The sequence below is a fragment of the Galeopterus variegatus genome, unplaced genomic scaffold, assembly GCF_000696425.1.
Source record: "Galeopterus variegatus unplaced genomic scaffold, G_variegatus-3.0.2 Scaffold287, whole genome shotgun sequence".
Taxonomy (NCBI): Eukaryota; Metazoa; Chordata; class Mammalia; order Dermoptera; family Cynocephalidae; genus Galeopterus; species Galeopterus variegatus.
In genome coordinates, this window is record NW_007726398.1 from 440,272 (window position 1) to 459,944 (window position 19,673).

The 19,673-nt window shown below is 37.1% G+C and overlaps 1 protein-coding gene across 1 annotated transcript in view; it reads right to left on the reverse strand.

The window, feature by feature from the left end:
• Positions 1–19,673, reverse strand: part of TTN (titin) — a 274,143-nt gene that overhangs the window by 244,582 nt on the left and 9,888 nt on the right. The window contains exons 7-26 of the mRNA XM_008567052.1: positions 17,518–17,824; positions 16,990–17,142; positions 16,181–16,318; positions 14,752–14,883; positions 13,292–13,426; positions 12,550–12,687; positions 11,932–12,069; positions 8,489–8,782; positions 8,261–8,383; positions 6,678–6,959; positions 6,356–6,421; positions 5,360–5,618; positions 5,134–5,194; positions 4,804–5,019; positions 3,730–3,872; positions 2,590–2,795; positions 1,807–2,040; positions 1,457–1,701; positions 322–593; positions 38–202 (exon numbers count right to left, since the gene is read on the reverse strand). Coding sequence (XP_008565274.1) covers positions 38–202; positions 322–593; positions 1,457–1,701; positions 1,807–2,040; positions 2,590–2,795; positions 3,730–3,872; positions 4,804–5,019; positions 5,134–5,194; positions 5,360–5,618; positions 6,356–6,421; positions 6,678–6,959; positions 8,261–8,383; positions 8,489–8,782; positions 11,932–12,069; positions 12,550–12,687; positions 13,292–13,426; positions 14,752–14,883; positions 16,181–16,318; positions 16,990–17,142; positions 17,518–17,824 — 3,707 coding nt within the window. The remainder of the gene's footprint in view (positions 1–37; positions 203–321; positions 594–1,456; positions 1,702–1,806; positions 2,041–2,589; positions 2,796–3,729; positions 3,873–4,803; positions 5,020–5,133; positions 5,195–5,359; positions 5,619–6,355; positions 6,422–6,677; positions 6,960–8,260; positions 8,384–8,488; positions 8,783–11,931; positions 12,070–12,549; positions 12,688–13,291; positions 13,427–14,751; positions 14,884–16,180; positions 16,319–16,989; positions 17,143–17,517; positions 17,825–19,673) is intronic.

Below are 19,673 nucleotides of genomic sequence, written 5' to 3' on the forward strand. Positions count from 1 at the left end.
AGGTACATTTCTTTATTTCCATTTCATTTTATTTTACCTTCCACAGTTAAAATCACTGAAATTGAAGATCTGCCTGCCCTGTTTTGGGCAACCACAGTCCACTCCCCAGAATCACTGGGTGCTGCAGGGACAATAATCAGTGATTGGGTACCATCTTCTTTAATAACTACTTTATGGGTATAGTCATTGACAATTTGCTGGCCTGTCAAAAAATAAGTAAAAAAGAAAGCAGATTTTAAAATACTTTAAAAAAAACTTGTTGAATATACACATAAACTTGTTTTTGTATTTAATGATTTGTGAGCAAAAACTTATACTTACCATCATGAAACCAGAGTGTCTCTGGCATAGGTCTACCCACAACCTTTAAGTCAAATCTGGCAGTTTGTCCTTCTAAACATTTGAAAGAAGTAGGTTTTAACACAAAGACTGGCTTATACAATCTCTCAAGTTGTGACTCATCTGTTTCCTCCAGCCTACGTCCAGGGGACATCCGTGCAGGGGACATCCTTGCAGGGGACATCCGTGCAGGTGACATCCTTGCAGGAGACATGCGTATAGGAGACCTGCTCACTGAACGTGGAGAGATAGATCTGAAAAACAGAATATTTTCATGAGATATAAAGAAAACAGCAAACCAAACAAGCCTCTGTCTTATTCATTAATGTTACTTTAGAATCTAATTCTTGTACGTATTAGAAGGAACCTCAAACTTATTGGCGTTCAAAACAGAATATACTATTATTTCCTCAAAGCTATATTTTTCCTATATCCTCAATCCTGTTTAACACATCTGGGCACCCAGACTCAAAATCTTGGAATAATCTGTAATGCTGTCTTTTTCTCACTATCTAGGTTTAATTAGTCACCATGCCTTCTTGATTTAATTATAAAAAAACATCTTAATGAATGTTGGATGGTTAAATAAACCAATGAACAAATTTATGAAAAAAGAAAAACATCCTTTTTTATTTAAGAGGAGGAAAAACATAAAATTATATTTGGAAACAAAACAACACAAAACCCTATCTACACATTGCAGCCAGGCTGGCTTGGATTTTATATACTGGCATCACCACTTACAGGCTGGATGAACTGAGGCAATCTTCATAGGCTCCCAGACCCTTAGTATTCCCATTTCCAAAAATAATAATAATAATCCCCACATTGCAAGGTTGCTGTATTAATTAGGGCAGGTCTTAAATTAATGAGAGCTATTGTTATATTACCTACAGCACCAGGAAAATGAATAGTGTGCTCCACTAACAACAATTCTTTGCTCATCTTACACAGGCGCAAGAAATAAAAACTCTTGGCAATGGTCAGCATTGTGAATGGTAAGTTTCTGTGCTGTCAGCCCTCGAATTTTTCTCATGCAATAGCAATTTGCTCCTGGGATATCTGGTGTTTTAAGACAATTTAAATACTAAACAACCAAAGTCATTTCAAGTCCTACCTGATTCTGCTCACTGGCTCTGGTGTGGGTATGTAAGTTGGAGCTCCAAGCGGTGCAGCGGGCTCCACATACAACTTCCCTGAGCAAATGGCATTTCCTTTAATATTGCTAGCAAATGCTGTATAGATTCCTTCATCTTCTGGAAGAACAACAGGTATACGCAGACTAGCTCTGCCGTCTTGTAGAAAATCCATTTGGTATCTTTCTCCATGTTTGATGCGCTTGCCATCTTTGTACCATGCAATCTGCAAAGAATAGCATGTGTATATGAATAAAATTTACATAACTATATTGTAACTTATTTGTATCTTTATTGTGGCATGGAGGTATGATAAATGTTTCTATTTTACCTTGGGTAATGGATATCCAGACATCTTGCAATGAAAAGTGACACCCATCCCCTCAAGAATTCTATAATTCTTGAGTCTTAAATCAAATCCTGATTCAATAGCTTCAGATTCAGAAATGTCAACTGCCATCTTTTCTTCTCCATCTTCTTCAAGAAGTTCTTCTAATGTAGTCTTTATTATTCTGTATTCAATTTCTTTAATAAGTCTCTCTTCAAAGGAAGAAATATGAAATTCCTATGCAGTAAAAAGATGATAGTTTGTTCAATAGATATACCCCACTGATAGAAATTTTTTAAAATATGTATTAGTTTCAGAGTTAAGAATTGACTGAAGTTTTTAACTTGGAGCAGAGTTTAGAGCTTGTTCGTTAGTTTTGTTTTTTTAAACCTGCATTACAGTCATCTTTGCCAGTGAATGCTATAGTATCTAGGGTAAAATAGTATTCCAAGAGTATGGGTTACATTTGGGATGTTCATCATACAGATGAAGAGATCTTGGCATTAATAAACTTAATTGTGTTAATAGTTGTCTTTTCCTTAGTATATATAATTCCCATTTTTGAAGTCATATTTTGAAGTGTATAGGTAATCCCTATTTCTAAAGTCACAGGTGCAACATGTCGTGAAGATTAAGGAAATTTGTCAGCAGAGAACTTGGACCTAATAATAGTTGTCCAACTCTGACCTCATCACTTGAAAATGAAAATATCAAACAAAAAGGGGGATTGTGGGAGTAAAGCATAATTCATGAAATGGTTTGCTTGGTTTTTATTGTTATACTCACCTGGTCTTCTATAAAAGTTCTGACAATTACAGTATCTTTGGCCATTTTCTTCCTAATTAAGGCCTGTTCTTTTTCATACTCTTTTTCATACCCTGGGTAAACAAACCCAGGTGCTGTTTCTCCAATTTTGGGTTCTTGAACAAATGTAGTCATTTGTGTCTGGTAAAGCATTTCTTGCTGGGACTTCATCAGTGACTCATACTCAGCTAGAAGTTAAGAACCTAAGTTAATTTTTTAATGTCCTTATTCAAAGGCATTCATGACACTATTCACTCAGGCAAGCCCTACACTGGTGAAAGTTGGTAATCAGAAGCCCGATTTTCCAAATTCCTACTGTCAAAGTGCTCAATAAATATTTATCAGATTGAATTTTGAAACCAAATTTAAACTAAGTCAAAACAGCCACCACTATTGTAGAAAGAATTTTTATTAACAGTCAGTCCTTTTGGATCTACCCTAGAGGTCTTCCTAATTTGCTCTGTGGCTTTTAGGAATCCATTTATCTTTCTCAGTCTTGAGTGCTTTATCTGCTTACTGGGGGATAATACTGTAAATTCCTCTAAGGAATGTTGAATGAGACAGATGGTTCACTGTAAATGTGAACCAGAAGCAGAGATAATGGTGACCCACAGACACATTTTGTTTGGCATGAATGCTATTACATTTTTTTTTTTTTTCAAATTACGAACATTGAAAATCCTGATATCCAGCTTCTTAAAAAAATATTGGAAGCTCTAGACACGTTGAGCCTGGAACCTGCAGGTCTGGCAACAACGCATTGGAGGAGGGGAACTACTGCTTCCTTGAGGCAAGGCACATACTCTCCAGTTTGCCATTGTACTGATCGTGCTTACTAATGTTACCTGCCTGGACCTGGAAGGCAACTAATCTAGAATCCCTGCATCTTCAGGGGCATGATATGCCTAGAAACAAATGCACCAAATGGAAACTATTGCTAGAACCTTAGAAGTTTAGCACCAGTATGGCTTTTGAGGCCATGTGGTCTAAAATATTTCCTATACAGCTGGGGCCAAGTATCAGAACCAGGATATAGCAACAGGTCTCTTGGCAAATGCACATCACATCTGCTTCCCTGCATTTCTTATCATGCACATAGAAACTACTTAGAGTTGCACATACCTTCTTCAAGCAAGGAAGCAGATGCAGAAATTTCTCCATGCTTATTACGAATAACAATAGTGTATTCTCCAGCATCATCAGCAAAAGTCATAGAAATCACCAGTTTGCATTCACCAGTTTGTTTGTTGTAACTCACTTTGTATCTTTATGGAAATAAACAAATAAAAAATCACTCACAAAACACTCTTATGTGAGTGAAAGTATTGGACTTATTTGTCAATGATCCTAAGTATGTGATTAAGCTTCAGCGTAGATTACAACTATGAGATTGCTGAAAATTGTGGAAAACTCATGGACATGAGTAATGAGGGCCAGACAAATTAAAATTTTTATTTTAAAGAATATTCCTACATTCTTTAAAATAAATAATAGAACATTGCTAGAATCAGACATAGAAATAAGTGGCTTCAAAGTTTATGTTAGTAAATGATGAGGTCATTTAAACAATAGGTATTTTCATGCTGTTCATTATTTTGTTCATTACTGTATTTGAAGATCAAATGAATAACTAAAACAACAAATTCCTTTAAACATTGCAGTATTAAGTCTCTGGTAGACTATATTTCCTATTACTAAGGTACAACACCTACATTTGTAGATTATCGGGTTGCTCTTCTTTATCTAAAATTGCAAGAAATTCAGAGCTAAATTTTATATTCTAATGCAGAAAACTTAGGAGCATAGATCTTTGTGCATAACTAGCTTTTTTTCTTCATCACATGACTCCTACACTTTTATCTTTTAGTGACTTTGTTACACGTTTTTACTGAAAGTTGTCTTAAATCCTTTCTGAAAGACTAGACTGTGTGTTTGTGTAAAAATCCACATTGTTTTCTGTACTTCACTAGCACTATCAATGAATTAAACTGGGATGTAAAGAATCATATCTTCTGTCCACTTTTATCGCATAGTTTTATTTCTTAAGAAGACTTTGTACGAAAAGGTGAAAATACCTCAAAACAAACTATGAAGCCTCCACAATGAAAGAGCCTATGTTCATGAGTTGGTGGGGCAAGTAAATTCTATCTCTTTAGGCTTCATATACATACCACACAAATTCAACCATCAAAATACCTGTATCCACTGGTTAGAGGAACACCGGATTTTTTCCAGTAGACATGGGGCTTTGGGTTGCCGCCAATCTGGCATTCAAACACAATGCTCCCACCTTCCACCAGTTTCTGGACCACTGGTTTTGTAATGAAGAAAGGCGCGGCAGGTTCTCCAGGGCCTGCTTGTTCCTCTGTGATGCTAGTATCAGTCATGACCACATCTCTTGACTCGACAAAGCTAGAAAGAGAATTCTCTTCCTATTAGCTTCTGGGTTGCAACTTGCCAGTGTTAAAAGTACTGAAAATCAAAACTATACTAGGACAGTAGCTAATTAGCAAAAGAATGTTTTACCGTTTCTCTTCTGTGGTAAATTTCTCAGCCACAGTTGTTTCCTTTTCAAACTCTTCTGACACTAGAAGACAAAAATGTCTCATTGAAGTGAGGCATTAGTGATCCCTGCTTAGCACTGACAGTTAAGTTAACCCTGTAAGCTACTCCCCAATTCCAAAAGGGAACACTATTATGAGGTGTGTGGAAAGCAGTGTCAGGTGGGGACTGTGGGAGGGTGGCCACTGACCCTGCACAGCTAGGTAGCAGGACGTGCTAACTGTCCCAGCCTCGTTCACAGCACTGCAAGTAAATCGCCCGCTGTCTTCTGCAAAGGCTTCGCGAATCATAAGACGAGCGATTCCACTCTGGAAGGTTATCTGGAAATCAATGGAACTTTCGATTTGGTAGTCTTCCCTGTACCATGTCACTGTGGGGGATGGGTAGCCAGAGATGTGGCACTCCAAGGTGACAGATTCACCTTCTATGACAGTCACATTCTTTAAGCCCTGAAGAGAGAAGAAAAAGGAAATAATGATATGTGTGCATATTCATTCATCACTTCTACGTGTTATAACAAATGTGGGATTTGAACACGCACATATTGCCACATAATGGTCTTTTAATCAGGACTCCAGAAAAATTAGTAAAGAGACTCTGCTGGAAATTGGAATATTCCCTATTGGAAATCAATGTAAGGTATTTCCAAGTCCCTAAGGTTGAATTAAATTAATATCACATAATAGGAAAGCTCTGTGCCCTCTATTTTTCTCACTTATTCAAATCCTAACAAAGTCTGAAGGCTCAGCAGGAAATGCTACCTATTCAACAAAGCTTTCCCACATCATCCCCAATTGGAACTGTCTGTCCTTCCCATGGACTCTCCCTCTGTTGAGGTGCTTACCACCTTCTATATTTTATTATGCTTGTTCATGTACATTTTCTCTGATGGAAAAGCAAAAATTTCAAAGAGGGCTGGACTGGTTTTTATATCTCCCTAGTGCCTGAAATAATGCCTTACACATATTAGAAGCTCATTCAATCTGTTGAATGTATATATGATGGTTGCCACACAAAACTCTCCTTTTTCTTGCCAAATAGTGTATGATCTTAAAATCCGAATTTGTAAACTCACTGATGCCATTTTCCTAGAAGTTTGAGAAACTGATCTTTGCAAACATATATTGAAGTGATTTGACCAGATACGATATGAATAGGGTCCAACACAATCAACTTCTTTACTCACCGAGACTAAAGTTGGTGGAGTAACAGGAATTTCAACAGGTGCAGGTACTCTCGCTGTTTCTGTTACCTACAATTTTTACAAAGTATGTTACAAAATGTCCATGAAATTAGGGAAAATCTCATAAACTCTTAGCACATGCAAAATTACAGAAATAATTTGAGAAAAAGACCTCTGATCTATACCATGCCCAATAAAATAAAGTGGGAGCATGGTAAAGGAGGAAGTCAAGACTCCTGGCGAATGCTTTTGCAGAACAAACTGGCCAGAGCCTGGCTCTGCGCCACGGGTGGGTTAAGAAAGAGTGTGCTTCCCAGTGACCAACCTTGGCTTCACGCCCGTGCAGTACTTTGAAGCGCTCTTCACGGACTGTGCCACCGGTGATGCTCACCCCCAGTTCCTTTTTCACTTCAATGCCAGCTTGACTCTTGTAAGTATCTGGTGTGTCAGCAAAAGGGAACTGTGGTGAGGGGGTGGGCTCTGCCCTTACTCTAGTCTCTGCAGGCTTCACGGTAGGAGCTTTCACCGATTTGGTGATCTTCTGAGTAGAAGATGTGGCTGACAACTCTTTCTGTAATGTGGCAATAGCACTACCGGCTATCGATGCCTAAATGGAAAGGGAGTCAGAAAATAAAGTCACTTAACTGTCCTCTGAGTCATCACAGCTTTGCCACTAGTATTCCCATAGTCTGTTCATGAGTCTATTTTCTATATGGTACATTTTTTAATGCTCTCATTATCACTCTTAGAGTTAATGAAAAGTCAGAGATAAGCCAGTTACAAAGCTCAGTGTCATTCCTGTTAGTTTATAAAATACATTTAAAATATCTTTTCAAAAGAGTTTTATTAAGAATTCTTTAGTTTACAGCTGTTACATTACAGAACTGAGGATCTTCTAAAGCTCAGTTGTGAATTTTTACTTAACTATCCCAGTAAATGCTACATTTGAAAACAATACAGTGGGAAATTCAAAATCAAGAAATTATTAAAATACTTAGTAAATTCCTAAGAACTACTTTGAAAAAAAAGCACATTTGGGTTTAGCCACAAATCTGTGTGAAAGGTGAAAATAGAGAGGTTCTGAAAAAATATTATAAAGGCTTTCTTAATATTTTTATATTCTGTTGCTGTCTATGATTGTTTGGTTTTAATAGTAATTTGGGACTATCCCAAATATAGGCATTATATGTACCTGATGATTCTTTGAAGGCATAAAAGGTTTGGATTCTATTTCTTAGATGAGTAAAATAAAAACAATAGTTACTAATATTGAGTGTTATTATGTGCTGTCAACTTACTAAGGTTTTTACATGTATTTTACTTGCATATTTGCTTGAATTTTACATATATTTCTACTTTCCCTTGAGGACAGAGCTAATAAGGGGCAGAGGTAGGACACTAACCCAGGGCTGTTTGATTCCATAATCCAACCCAACTACCACATAGTACCACCTCTTCACTTTGCTATATTAAGTGTACAAACATAAGATTTCTCAAAGATGTCTTTATTATTGAAATATGTTCGCAGTTAAGTTACTCTGAAATGTCTCACAGCATAAGGGACACTAAAAGGTATAGTTTTATAAAACTATACCTTTTACAAAATCATTAGAACAGTAGTAATCAAAACAACTGAGTTCGAGCTATATTTGAAACGTGAAGCACAGAGAAGCCTGTAACGATCTGTGCTTCCTCAGAAGTGTGAGATAACCACCTGTTACTCTAGGCTCACCCTGCTGGGCAAGTTTCAGAAACTAAACCTCTGTGGCATCTGAGTCTACCATAAATGCAAACACACCACCAAAAGAAGGCCTGTGATTGCCTACACCAAAGATACTCAACATCACAACCTAGATACTTATTTCCTTTGAGCTAAACATTTCTTTATTATGCTCTTTAATTTCTTACCTCATATCCATGTTCCGGCTTAGGAACAGAAATTTTTGAAACAGTAAAGTGAGGGCTTGCTGTGCGGGGGCGTTTATCCACATGGACTAATCTTTCCGTTGTTAGATCTGTAGTTTTCTTGATCTGCATGGAAATGAAACTCAGTGATATCACTGTCCACCAGATGACCAGAGCAGTGAAGGTTGCTTTCCCGTGAAGAGGGTGAAAAATCAGCAGGTACAGACTTACCTGTGATGATATGTGCATTCCCATTTCATCAGTAGTTTTGATATGAGTCTCAGAAGGAGCCTGGATTACCACAGGCTTGACTGCTTTAGGGACAACATGGGGTTCTGAGGCTGGACGCTGGGGATGCTCAACCACCTTCGTGGCAGAAACGTGCTCCTTATATCCATACTCCAAAGTGGTCTTCTGAGCATATGATTCTTCAGGATGCCTGGGCTCTCTGGGCTCTCTAACACGGGCCTGGTCTACAGCAGCAACAACGGTTGCTACAGCTTCAGCCCTTTTCCCAACGTCCACCTGGAGAGAAGGTTTCCAGAATTAATACATAGTAATGTCAAAGTCAGGCTGGGACATCTCCTCCTAGGGACATCCTCCTGGGGACATCTCCTCCTAGGATAGTCATTCAGAACAGACAAATGCCTAAAGGCACGAAAGGGAAATGGCATTCATGTTATACAGCAATGTTAATGTGTCCAGAAATGTAACTCAGAAATACTTTTGGGAACTTAATATTTCCTTGATTATTATATTGTACAGACGTCTATTTAGACACACTCTTTGTATATCTGCTTAATTGTACTACACATTAAATCACATAGACACGACATAGGACAACACAAAATGTATATAAAATCATAAGATTTTTGAATTGTTTAGTAATTTATCTAGGCAGACAGTCAATTAGCAATTCAGAAATCAGAATTTTGGAGCTGGTTATCTTCACTGATAATTTTTATTATCTTGTCGATCATGTAGTCTGGTGTCAATGCAGTGACAGTGATGATAAAAGTGCACTCAATTACTGTCATCATCCCATCCAGAAAAATCAGGTGCTACAGAGTTATATGGTTGCATGCAAATCGGAGATAACATGAAAGGTCATGAACACAGAGTGAGCACATGAATTAACTTATGGCTCCCTATGGATAAAATTTGTTTAATCTATTAGAAAACATCTCTCTTAAAACATGTAAATGAAAATATTGTGATTACAATGAAACGTTATCATGTTTGGATTCAAGAGAACACTCTTTCACTTTGAAGTTCAATTTGCTTTGCTTATTATTGGGAGTTAAAGAGAAGACGGAAACAAAACTATTGTTTTCTCATTTTTATGAATCTGGTTAACGTAAATGGGTCACAATTTGCAAAGGAGTTTCTATTTTAGAGAAAGCAAAGTAGTCAATATGGCTTACATATTATGACCCTATGCAATACTTAAAAATGGCCATGTTCATCCAGCACACTTTAAAAGTAAGGCTGGAATATTTTATTCATATTCAGTTTTCTTTTCTGCAGCTGTGAATAGAATCTAGAATGCCACAGAAATTTTTTTCAAGCATGCTACCTGTATACCTTTTAAAGTTATTCTCTAAACCATTTAAGATGTAAATTAGATTTTTTTGAGATAGAATTGGGCCTTTAGTGACCATGGGCTTAATCCCAGTGCTTCCTTCTAGAAAGCCGCAACCTAATCTTCCTTGAAGAATTGCAAATACAATTTTCACTTTAGATGGCATCTTAGAAAAAACCATAAAATATACACGAGGCATAGGTGAGTTGTTTGTTTCCTTTATTTTAACCATATAGGCAATTAGCTGACTTTAATTTTATATATGTTTTAAAATGTTAACATTTTCTACAGGTAACACTAAATAAATACTTGTTGCTATCCATACTGCTTACAAAGTAATTATACTTCACTGTATCTCATTTGACCTTTTCAACCAGTCTATGATACAAGGTAGTCAGGTTAAGTTTTAATTTTATTTATTTTAACAATGAGGAATCTTAGGCTCAAAGAAATTATCATTTGTATTGTTTCTTGAATTAATGTACATCAAAACCATACGCATCTGCTGTTTGGTAGACAACTACACATGAGTACTCTATGCTCGTAGCTGCTTTTATTTCTTAGTGGACACTAGTATCCTTCATATTTTCGGAACCTACATAAGCAGGAAGATGAATTGGAATAGGAGACCACAATTCACACCAGTTAAATGCTGAGAATTAATTTAAGGCACACAAAAAGTGTTATTTAACCTGGCTTTTCACAACTAGAAATGCTAACTGTTCCACTGGAGGACCTGGACTGAATCTAATCATTTCTAATGTTTTTTGATCATTTAAGCAAGTTGATGGAATACGAAAAGCACAACTCATGATGAATGGAAAGTTATGACAGCTGATGATAAAATGGGAAACAATGCTTTTCAACCCCACAGCATCAGTTTTCATCTCCTCTCGAAAAAGTGTATTTGTTGTTGCTTAATATCAAATCCTTCTCTAGTCCTTATCAGTGTGGCTGGTTCAGTGGATTTTGCAGTGGTAACTATTACCTTAGGTATAGACATTTTCCCAGCTTCCATCCTTAGCTAATTTTTAACAATAAAAATAATATAGTCAAATTCATGACAAAATGTGAACAGAAACAAAAATTTTAAATTAATCACTCACGAAGTATATTAAATAGTGGAATTTCTGTCAGCTATGAGACTTTTGAAAGACTGATATGCTATTAAATATTAGACTTGGGTAAAGGTTTAAAAAGTTTATCTTAAATAAGGTCTTAGAAAAAAATAAAGACGTAGAGATAAAAACCACATTGGGGGAAATACAAATAGGACTCAGGCCATGATGCTAATGAAATTGAAAAACTTTAGTTGCTAACTTCCAAATACTATACGAGCAATAAGGAATAAAATTAGGCAAATAGCTCATTTGGGAAAAGTGACAGAGTAATGGGAAGTAGTTCAGCTCATGGAAATTTCATAGCTACAAACAGATGAAGTAACCTTTTCAAAGCTTATATGTAAACGTTCTAGTTGGGTACTTCTCTAGATTTTAATATTGCGTCTTCTTTAGTTTTAGTGGGAGCTGCTACAGCAGGCACTACAATTTTCTCAGCTTCTTTCTCATCTGATATTTACAGGGGGAAAAAAAGATAAAGTTTTGCATAAAGAAAATTATGGGTAATTTACTGAAAAAAGTTCATACTCTATGATGTAGTACACTGAATTTATGACCCCTCAAAACACACATCTTCTCAGTAGTAAGTAAGACTCATCATTTACTTATACAACTTTTGTGGGGTTTTTTAAATGCTCATGGAGTCCCTTAAAATTAGCCTTCATGCAATTTCAATCATCAACTTCTGGAAGATTTCTAGATGTTAATAAAAAGCTGAAAATAATGGTGAAGAGTAAGTGGGGAAATGGTGAAGAAATAAGTGCGGAAAGATATGTAGTAATATTAACAATAATAAATAATTTGGTTTTTTTAAGTTTCCAATTGTTTGTCTAAAAAATAAATTTGGTTATTAGTGTCTCATACATAAGAAATTCTGAGATCTGGTATTAATGTATTACAATAGGGTATTTCACATAAGATTTGGTATTAATGTATTAAAATAGGGACTTCACACTTGTACTAGAAATAGTCACCTTTCCATGAGTAACTTGGATCTGTTCTTGTCTAGTAGCTATTCCTTCTCTAGTTCTCAAAATTGTTTCTTGTTCTTTGGCTTTAGCAGTAGCAACTGCTATTGTAGACAAGGCAGTCTTCTCAGCTTCCTTTTTCATCTGATTATTACAGTAAAATCAAGGTTTAAGTTGTTTGGGGCTTCAAACACACATGATGTGACCCTCCCTCCCCGCCCCAAGTAGGGATGCAAGATAATGTTATTCAGGGTTAAATACACAAGAGAAATTAACTTTCACTTGGCAATGTTTGCATACACTGACTGAGAATCAAAACTTAGAAATGTTAGCTGTAAAAAAAAGTCTCCAGATGATTTCCTATATTGCTTTTTAGAAATCAAGCTAAAAATGCTAATCTTCATGCAAAGAGTAATGGTGAATAAAATGAATTACAAATGTTACAGATGGATGAAAATCAAATGTACAGATAAAATTAATGGTAATCAGTCACATATTTACCGTTTTTAGATGGGGATTTAAAAAGGAAAACACAGATTAATAATTCATACCACGTAGTAGTTAATGATTTACTAGAAATTAGTTTAAAGATGAACTGTTCACATCTCAAATATCTGTATTCACCTTTTCTTGAGTTATTTGCACTTGTTCTTTTTTGGTAGTGATGCCTTCTCTAGTTCTTGATACTAAATCTTGTTCTTTGACTTTGGGTGTGGCAACTATGACTTTAGGTACCACTGTTTTCCTAGTTTCCTTCATTATCTGCTCGTATGGTTAAAAACAAATGAGAAAGTGGTCATTACATTTCATAAACCTCTAATAAGAAAAACATAAGTCAAAACCAGGAAAAGTGGCAAAACTTCTTCCTATTCAAGAACATCTTAATTACATATATCATTCAGTTGCTTTGATCATTCAGACAGTTTCATTGGTAAGAATAACAAAATAATAAGTTTAGTCAAAAAGAAAAAATGTGATTAGCAAGAAAAGACTAATGAATGCTATTTCTCTTTCTCACGTAATTCTTACACTCTATGGGAAATTCCAGTAGAGTCAGAAATAACACATGATTTTGCATTTTATCAATTGACTTGTGCACTGGAGTTTACTTCAACAGGAAGATATTAAAGGGAATTAGAAATTGTATTAGTAACAATTCAAAGAAAGTCTGAAAGTTAGGAAGGAGAGGTGGGGGTGAAGGCTAGATGGGGGGCAAAGGCTCCTGAGAGATTTGGAAGAGTTTTCTATGTCAGTGTTAAGAAGAGGAGGAAGTGAAGAAGTGATGGTTAAGACCCACGATGAACATGTAGGGGCTTGCAAGTGAAACAGTGCAAGAGTGACCTTCCTATTGGCAGGGAATCATCACCTGTTCATGAGGGAGGTGCATCTGATCCTGTGTGGCAATTTCTTCTTGAGCTCCCAGGACTGTTTCTAGTTTTGTGGACTTTGCAGTGGCAACTACCACCATGGACGCACTGGTTGCCTCAGTTTCCTGTCTTATCTGATATTTAGAGTAAAATACAGATTTGAGTTTCAAAAGGCACAAATGAAATGGTAAGATGGCCTTGCAGCATTCAGGAGAACACAGAATGCTTCGTGATGAGACAGAAAATGTCACATTCCCATTCTAGGGGCCTAGACACAGACTTTTGTTTTCCTGAGGAATGGGCTTTTTTTCTGCCCACCTGCTCCTTAGCAAACTGTTCTGGAACTGAAAAGGTCTCATCTTTGAGACATGTTGACATGTTAGGGAACCCAGTAAGTGGCTACTGACGAATGGCTGGAAGATGATAGGCTGGTTGAACTTTCAGTCACCAGCATCTCAACGCAGCAGGAGCTTCTATGTCCTTCATTGTGCCAAGGAGCACTCTTGCTGCTTTCAAAGTCTCTCACAGTAAGGAGAAGGAAATTCAGTCAGCAGCCTGTGGCCAGACTTCTAAGTGTATAATGTTCTCAAGTGGACAAGTATCTCTGGGATTGACAAAGAGCTTGAGATTATTACTCTTGCTGCTTTCAAAGTCTCTCACAGTAAGGAGAAGGAAATTCAGTCAGCAGCCTGTGGCCAGACTTTTAAGTGTATAATGTTCTCAAGTGGACAAGTATCTCTGGGATTGACAAAGAGCTTGAGATTATGAGAGGTGAGCACAGGTACCCCTCAAACATGAAGAATTCGAAATAGATGCCTCTCTCCTGACAGTGAAGGCTGGATTTCACGCATGGGACAGAAGTGGATTTGGGTGACATTGAGATTGTCCTAACACAGCTCTAGGGCACAAAAGCAGCAAAAACATCTAGGTCACTGCCTATCAGCCATGAATTACAGGCACTTTCTTGGAGAAGTGCTGGTTTTCTCTGATGTCTAGCATTTCCTCACTTTCCCTTACTATTTAATTGTAGTGTGCATGGCTGATGTACGTATATGTGTGTGCATGTGTGTGTATGCATGCATGTGTGTCTTATAGCTATGTAAAGTTTGTGTATTACAATAAATGACTGAGGGCTCAGGCTATGCATGAAAAAGTTGACTGTACCCCCGGGGAACTGGACTGGGGTGATATCTATCTTCCCCTTATATATGCTCTAGAAACTTCATATATGTGCCCCAAACTGTTCTAGTAGATAGATGATCTCCCCCAAAACAGATCAGATGAATGGAAAATAGTGCAATGAGAACAGAATTTCCATCGCACCAGAGTTTTAATACTAGACATAGAGAAAGAGAGAGAAACTACATGACGAAAGACTCCTCTTAGAGGTTTTGGTTATAAGGTACATGCAGCTGGCGTGTGTCAATGAGCTACAAGATATTTACAAAATTGGACTTACTGTTTCTTGAGTTACTTGTTTTTGTTCTTGTTTTGTAGTAATTTCTCCAGTAATTCTAGTTTCTTGTTCTTTGGCTTTAGTTGCGGAAATTACTACCTTTGGTACAAATGTTTTTTCAGTTTCTTTTCTTATCTGCAATCAATGATAAAACAAAACCTTATTGTTTCCTGATCTCTAATATAAGTGACATGGTGTTTATTAAATATAACAAAATAGGAATTTGAAGAAGGAAAACCCCTTTTCTGGAGATGTCACAAAATAAAATAAATAATCTCATGTTTATTAACATGACTGTGTTCTTTCTCTGCCTAAACCATAAATTAGACTACTTACAGAAAAAAAGTTGAATTCAACACTTTGTTTAGAACAGGAGCGTTTCAGTCTTCTTTAAAAAGACTCCCAATTTTTATAAATGATATATGGCAATATTATTCCAGGCAAACTCTGTCATCTAAAGGTAATCTTAGAGTACAGGATATTAGAATGGAAGGCCTTAGAAGTAATTTTGTCTGACTCTTACTTTGTATATGAGAAATCAAGCATGGATAATAATCTGCATTTATAAAATATTTTTGTTTTGAAATTTTTCTTAAATACTGTGATGGTTTGGAGTACTGAGACTTACTTTTCTAAAATCGAGACATTTTTGCAATATGCTAGGCAAAATTTTTTCTAAATCTTTAACTCTTGAAGGATGCAGTGTTTCCATCTGGATGTCAAAGGTCTGTGTGTATGTAGGTGGGCAGTTTTCCCCATCTACCTCTTTGCCATTCGGAGACATCTCATCACTGAAATGCAGGATCTCAGAGTCGAAAAAGTTTTGAAAGTTCATCTTCTCAAACCACCCAACTGGCAATTGGCTCCACTAGCCAACAGCCCTATCAACCAGCCTTATCCAATCTGTCCCCAAATGCTTTCAAGCATGGGGCTGTCCTTTTCACCTTTTCTGGATATTTGGCTTACTAAGGCTACCCTATCCATCTGCTTCAAACCCATGTGCGAATTTCCTCCTAAGGATTCAGGAAGCAGTTGCTAAATTTTTAAAAGCAAAGTGTGTTAACTATTCTCTTCCACTCCTCCCCTTCCTACCTCAGCAACTATTTCTCCCTCCTGGTTTTATCCCTCTTTGTCCCCTCATCACAGTCACAGATTTTGTCAGTGTATCCCCAGGTCAAAGTAGGTGAGATCCCTGTTTCTACTCCCAGTGTGTGTCACAGAGATGCCTCCTTTCATCTACACAAGAGGAGCATTCATTGACTCTAAGGGACATTGGTATCCAGTACCCAAGAATACACACATATGACAAGGGCATTTTATTAGTGTGCTAACAACCTGTGGCCAAAGAAACAACACCTTCCCAGTAAAGATTATCATCTGTGTTGATACATATAACAACATCAGTGAATTTCAAGCCAAAAATCATTTTCACCTGCTCATGAGTTACGTGCATCTGCTCTTGCTTTGTCGTAATTACTTCTCTGGTTCTTGATTTTAATTCTTGTTCCTTGGCTTTATCGGCGGCCACTACTACCTTAGTTATGGCAGTCTTCTCCGCCTCCTTTCTTACCTGATTTTCAGAGAGGAAAGGAAGGAAACACTGGAGTGCACCTTATATAAAAAATTACAGTAATATATCAGGATTAAGACATAAATGTAGCACAAGAGAAGGTAAAGAGGAAAGCTAGAGTGATTTTAAACTATAATAGAAAATCTCTTCAAATATGAGGTGAAAAATTATCCTGGAATTATAACACTTTTCAGCCATGAAGTAAGTGTTATGTTTGTTTTGAGGAAAGTAAAAGCAAACGTCCTTTGGGGAGCTTAGAGATAAATGCAATGTCTGCCCTGAAATAGCGGTTTCCATGCCTGGCTTGTGAAGCCACTAAGCGCTGGATTGGACTGGTCTCTGGTTCAGCTGGCTTTCTCAATGAGTCCCTTGATACCTTGAATACATAGTTAACTTCTGCCTGCCTGACACAGCCCAGGCATTTCTGGCCTAATCTGCCCTTATGATATTTACATCTTAACACCTTTGGTATCTAACGTCATCTTTTGCTCAGAAAGTTCTAAAAGTGTGGGCCACGCTGGGCTCAGTGCTGCCCTCAATGTGATTTGACCACTGGTTCCTCGTGGGATTTGTGTAGGCAAAGCCTGCTGGGGGGTGGTGGGGTAAAGTTGTCCCAAAGGACCCGGCTCTGCGCCGCTCCTCCCACCCTGCCCTGGTGGCCCCGTGCATACCTGTTGTTGAGCAGGTTGGACACGCACAGCAGTCGTGGTTGTCCTCTGAGCAGTCTGCTCTACAGCACTGATAACTGGTTCTCTCACTCTGGCCATATCAACAGCAGCAACAACAGTTGCAACAGCTGCACTTTTGTCAGTTTCTTGTTTCACCTGGATTGGAAATGACCAAGTACATTACTTTTTAAAATGACATGCCTGGTAGAAAATATAAAAGCACAATGGAAACTGAGCTACCCAGTGTGAAATATACACATAAATAAGCATTTATCATCACCAGAAGATATATGTTCTGTATCATTAAAATCCATATTTCACATAAACTTCACAGATTAGAGCCTTTGTTCCAATCAAAAATACTTTTACAAAGCATGACCACCAAATTTGGTCTTCAGTTACTGTTATATTTTTATGTTCGTATGCATTTCTCCTCCAACCTATACAGACTGAGTTTCATGGCAGAATTCTGGTTGGAAGAACCAGAACATGAAATAAGAAAAAACAAAAATAAAACAGTTCTAAGGGTACCTCTTTAGCACCAGCAGCGACAGCAGACACGCTGGCGGCAGCACTAGCAGCTCCACTGATAGTCATTTGCTCCTGGACACCGTATCTCCCTTCCCATCTCTCTTCTGTCCTGATCTGAGTAGAGCCTGTCATCATTGTCTCTCTCATCTCAGCTTCAGACGAGGAGGCCATGTAGCCTTCTTGCTTCCAAGGGGGAGGCACTTCAGGGCCCGTGACCATGGTGGTTGTCTGTGTCTTACGGATGAGTGAGGGAGATTTAACAGATCTGATAGGGGACGTGGAGATCCTTGCAGCTGGAGACACGGACCTGAAAACCAAACGAAAGAGGTCAGGAACTTTTGCCAAGGAGAGGAACTCTGGTAGGGGTAATTGAATTTGAATAATGGGATGAAAATCTGGAAGTTTTTAAGGCAGAGTTTTTAAATGTGTGCCTTGATGACCTATTCAGAGGGTAAATAGTGTACTTGGAAGTAATTTGTTTTAAATCTCAATAAGCCTTATTCTTATCTGCAAAGGAATCAGACTTAATTCCAAATAAGCTCAAGAATTTTGTGCCCTGCTCCACCTTCTCTCATTAAAAATAAATCAAGACAGAAGAATATAAAGCCAAAGAAAGGCCATGGTAAATCTGGTAATCATACTGAAAATTTCTTTGTATTCCCAGTTCTGGGGTGATAAGGGGATGCCAAATAAGTGTTATATGAAGAAAGATTTCTGTAATCAAAATGCCTATGCCACTCTAGGCTAAACAAGTTAAGCTTTTTTTTTTTTTCCCTGCAGAACTCTCACAGCCTTCACCATGTCTATATGCCTTGTGAATTTCCAAACCAGGAGGAAACGTTCTCATGAAGTTTTGCAGACCTTTTTGGGTATAGGCTGTTCGATGGACTTTGTAAACTGCTGCTGTAGTCAAAATGTTTGTGGACTGCTCTTTTTAATTTCCTGTGTATTTGTTTACACTCACTGTTTCTGTATTGTATTCTGGACTCCTTTTAAACATTCTAAGAGTTACCATGGGAATTGGCTAATTTGAAACTTAATGATTCTATGGCTTTGCGTTAAATTGATAAAGTGGCTTATTCCAAAATAGTTTTCATTGTTTGCTTTTTAGGTGTATATGAAGTGCAAATAGCATCTGTTGAAAAATATAGGTGCTAAATCCTGGTATTAATAGCCAAAAAAAAAAAAAAAGACAGTTTCTGATCAATAGCAATAATTCTGGAGATTGGTCAACTATTTTAAGATAAAAAATTTGAAAACCGATTTCTTAATCAGTAAAGTTTATTACATTTCTTCTCTAGGTGGCAGTATTGTCTTATGAGTATCATTGCATTTTACTAATTCTGCATATAGGAAAATGTTTATAAATGTATTCTGGCACTATATAAGATATTTAGCTTACACTGATCATAAATGAAGCAATTATTCTAATTAAGCACAAGGTACAATTGATGTTTGCCCTAAATTACAGGATAACTTAACAGTGCATTACAACATTAACCAGTTTCACAAAGAAATGTTTAATCATTTTCCTGAAGAAGGGCTTTTTTTGTGAAAATAAATTTCCACTTTATACATGAAGTTGTAATCAAACTAAAGGGAGATCTAGGGAACGTATCTTTATTTTGCAAATGACTGCCTTAGAAATATAACAAAGACCAAGTTAGAATAATGTAGGTTCTACACCAATTGAAGAAAAGCAAAGAGGCATGCACTCCCAAGTTTGAACATGTGCCTTGTTCTTGCTGTACCTAGTAAAGTGGGTTTAATTTAAAAAGTTAAAGATGTGATTAGCATGACATGAATGATTAGCAGCAGGCCACAGGTAAGCCCATAACTGTGAAAATCAGTGTAATTTTAGTCATTATAGCAAAGTGCTTATTTCTGCACTTACAATAAAAAATAATCACCTGGTAACAGCTAGATACAATGCACCTTATTCAAAGGAATATGTTTGCCTTGCTCTATAACAAAAATCAAGATTAAACTAGGAGACATTTAGAAAGTAGTCTATCTTGAATAACCATTATTTTCTCCACAAATTGGCATTTTTATTTCTTAATTATTTAAAAGTGAATTTTTGAGGCTAAATCATTTGGGTGGTTATTAATAAACTCAGAACAGCTAAGATAGTCAAAATGCTCCTTGGGATTAGG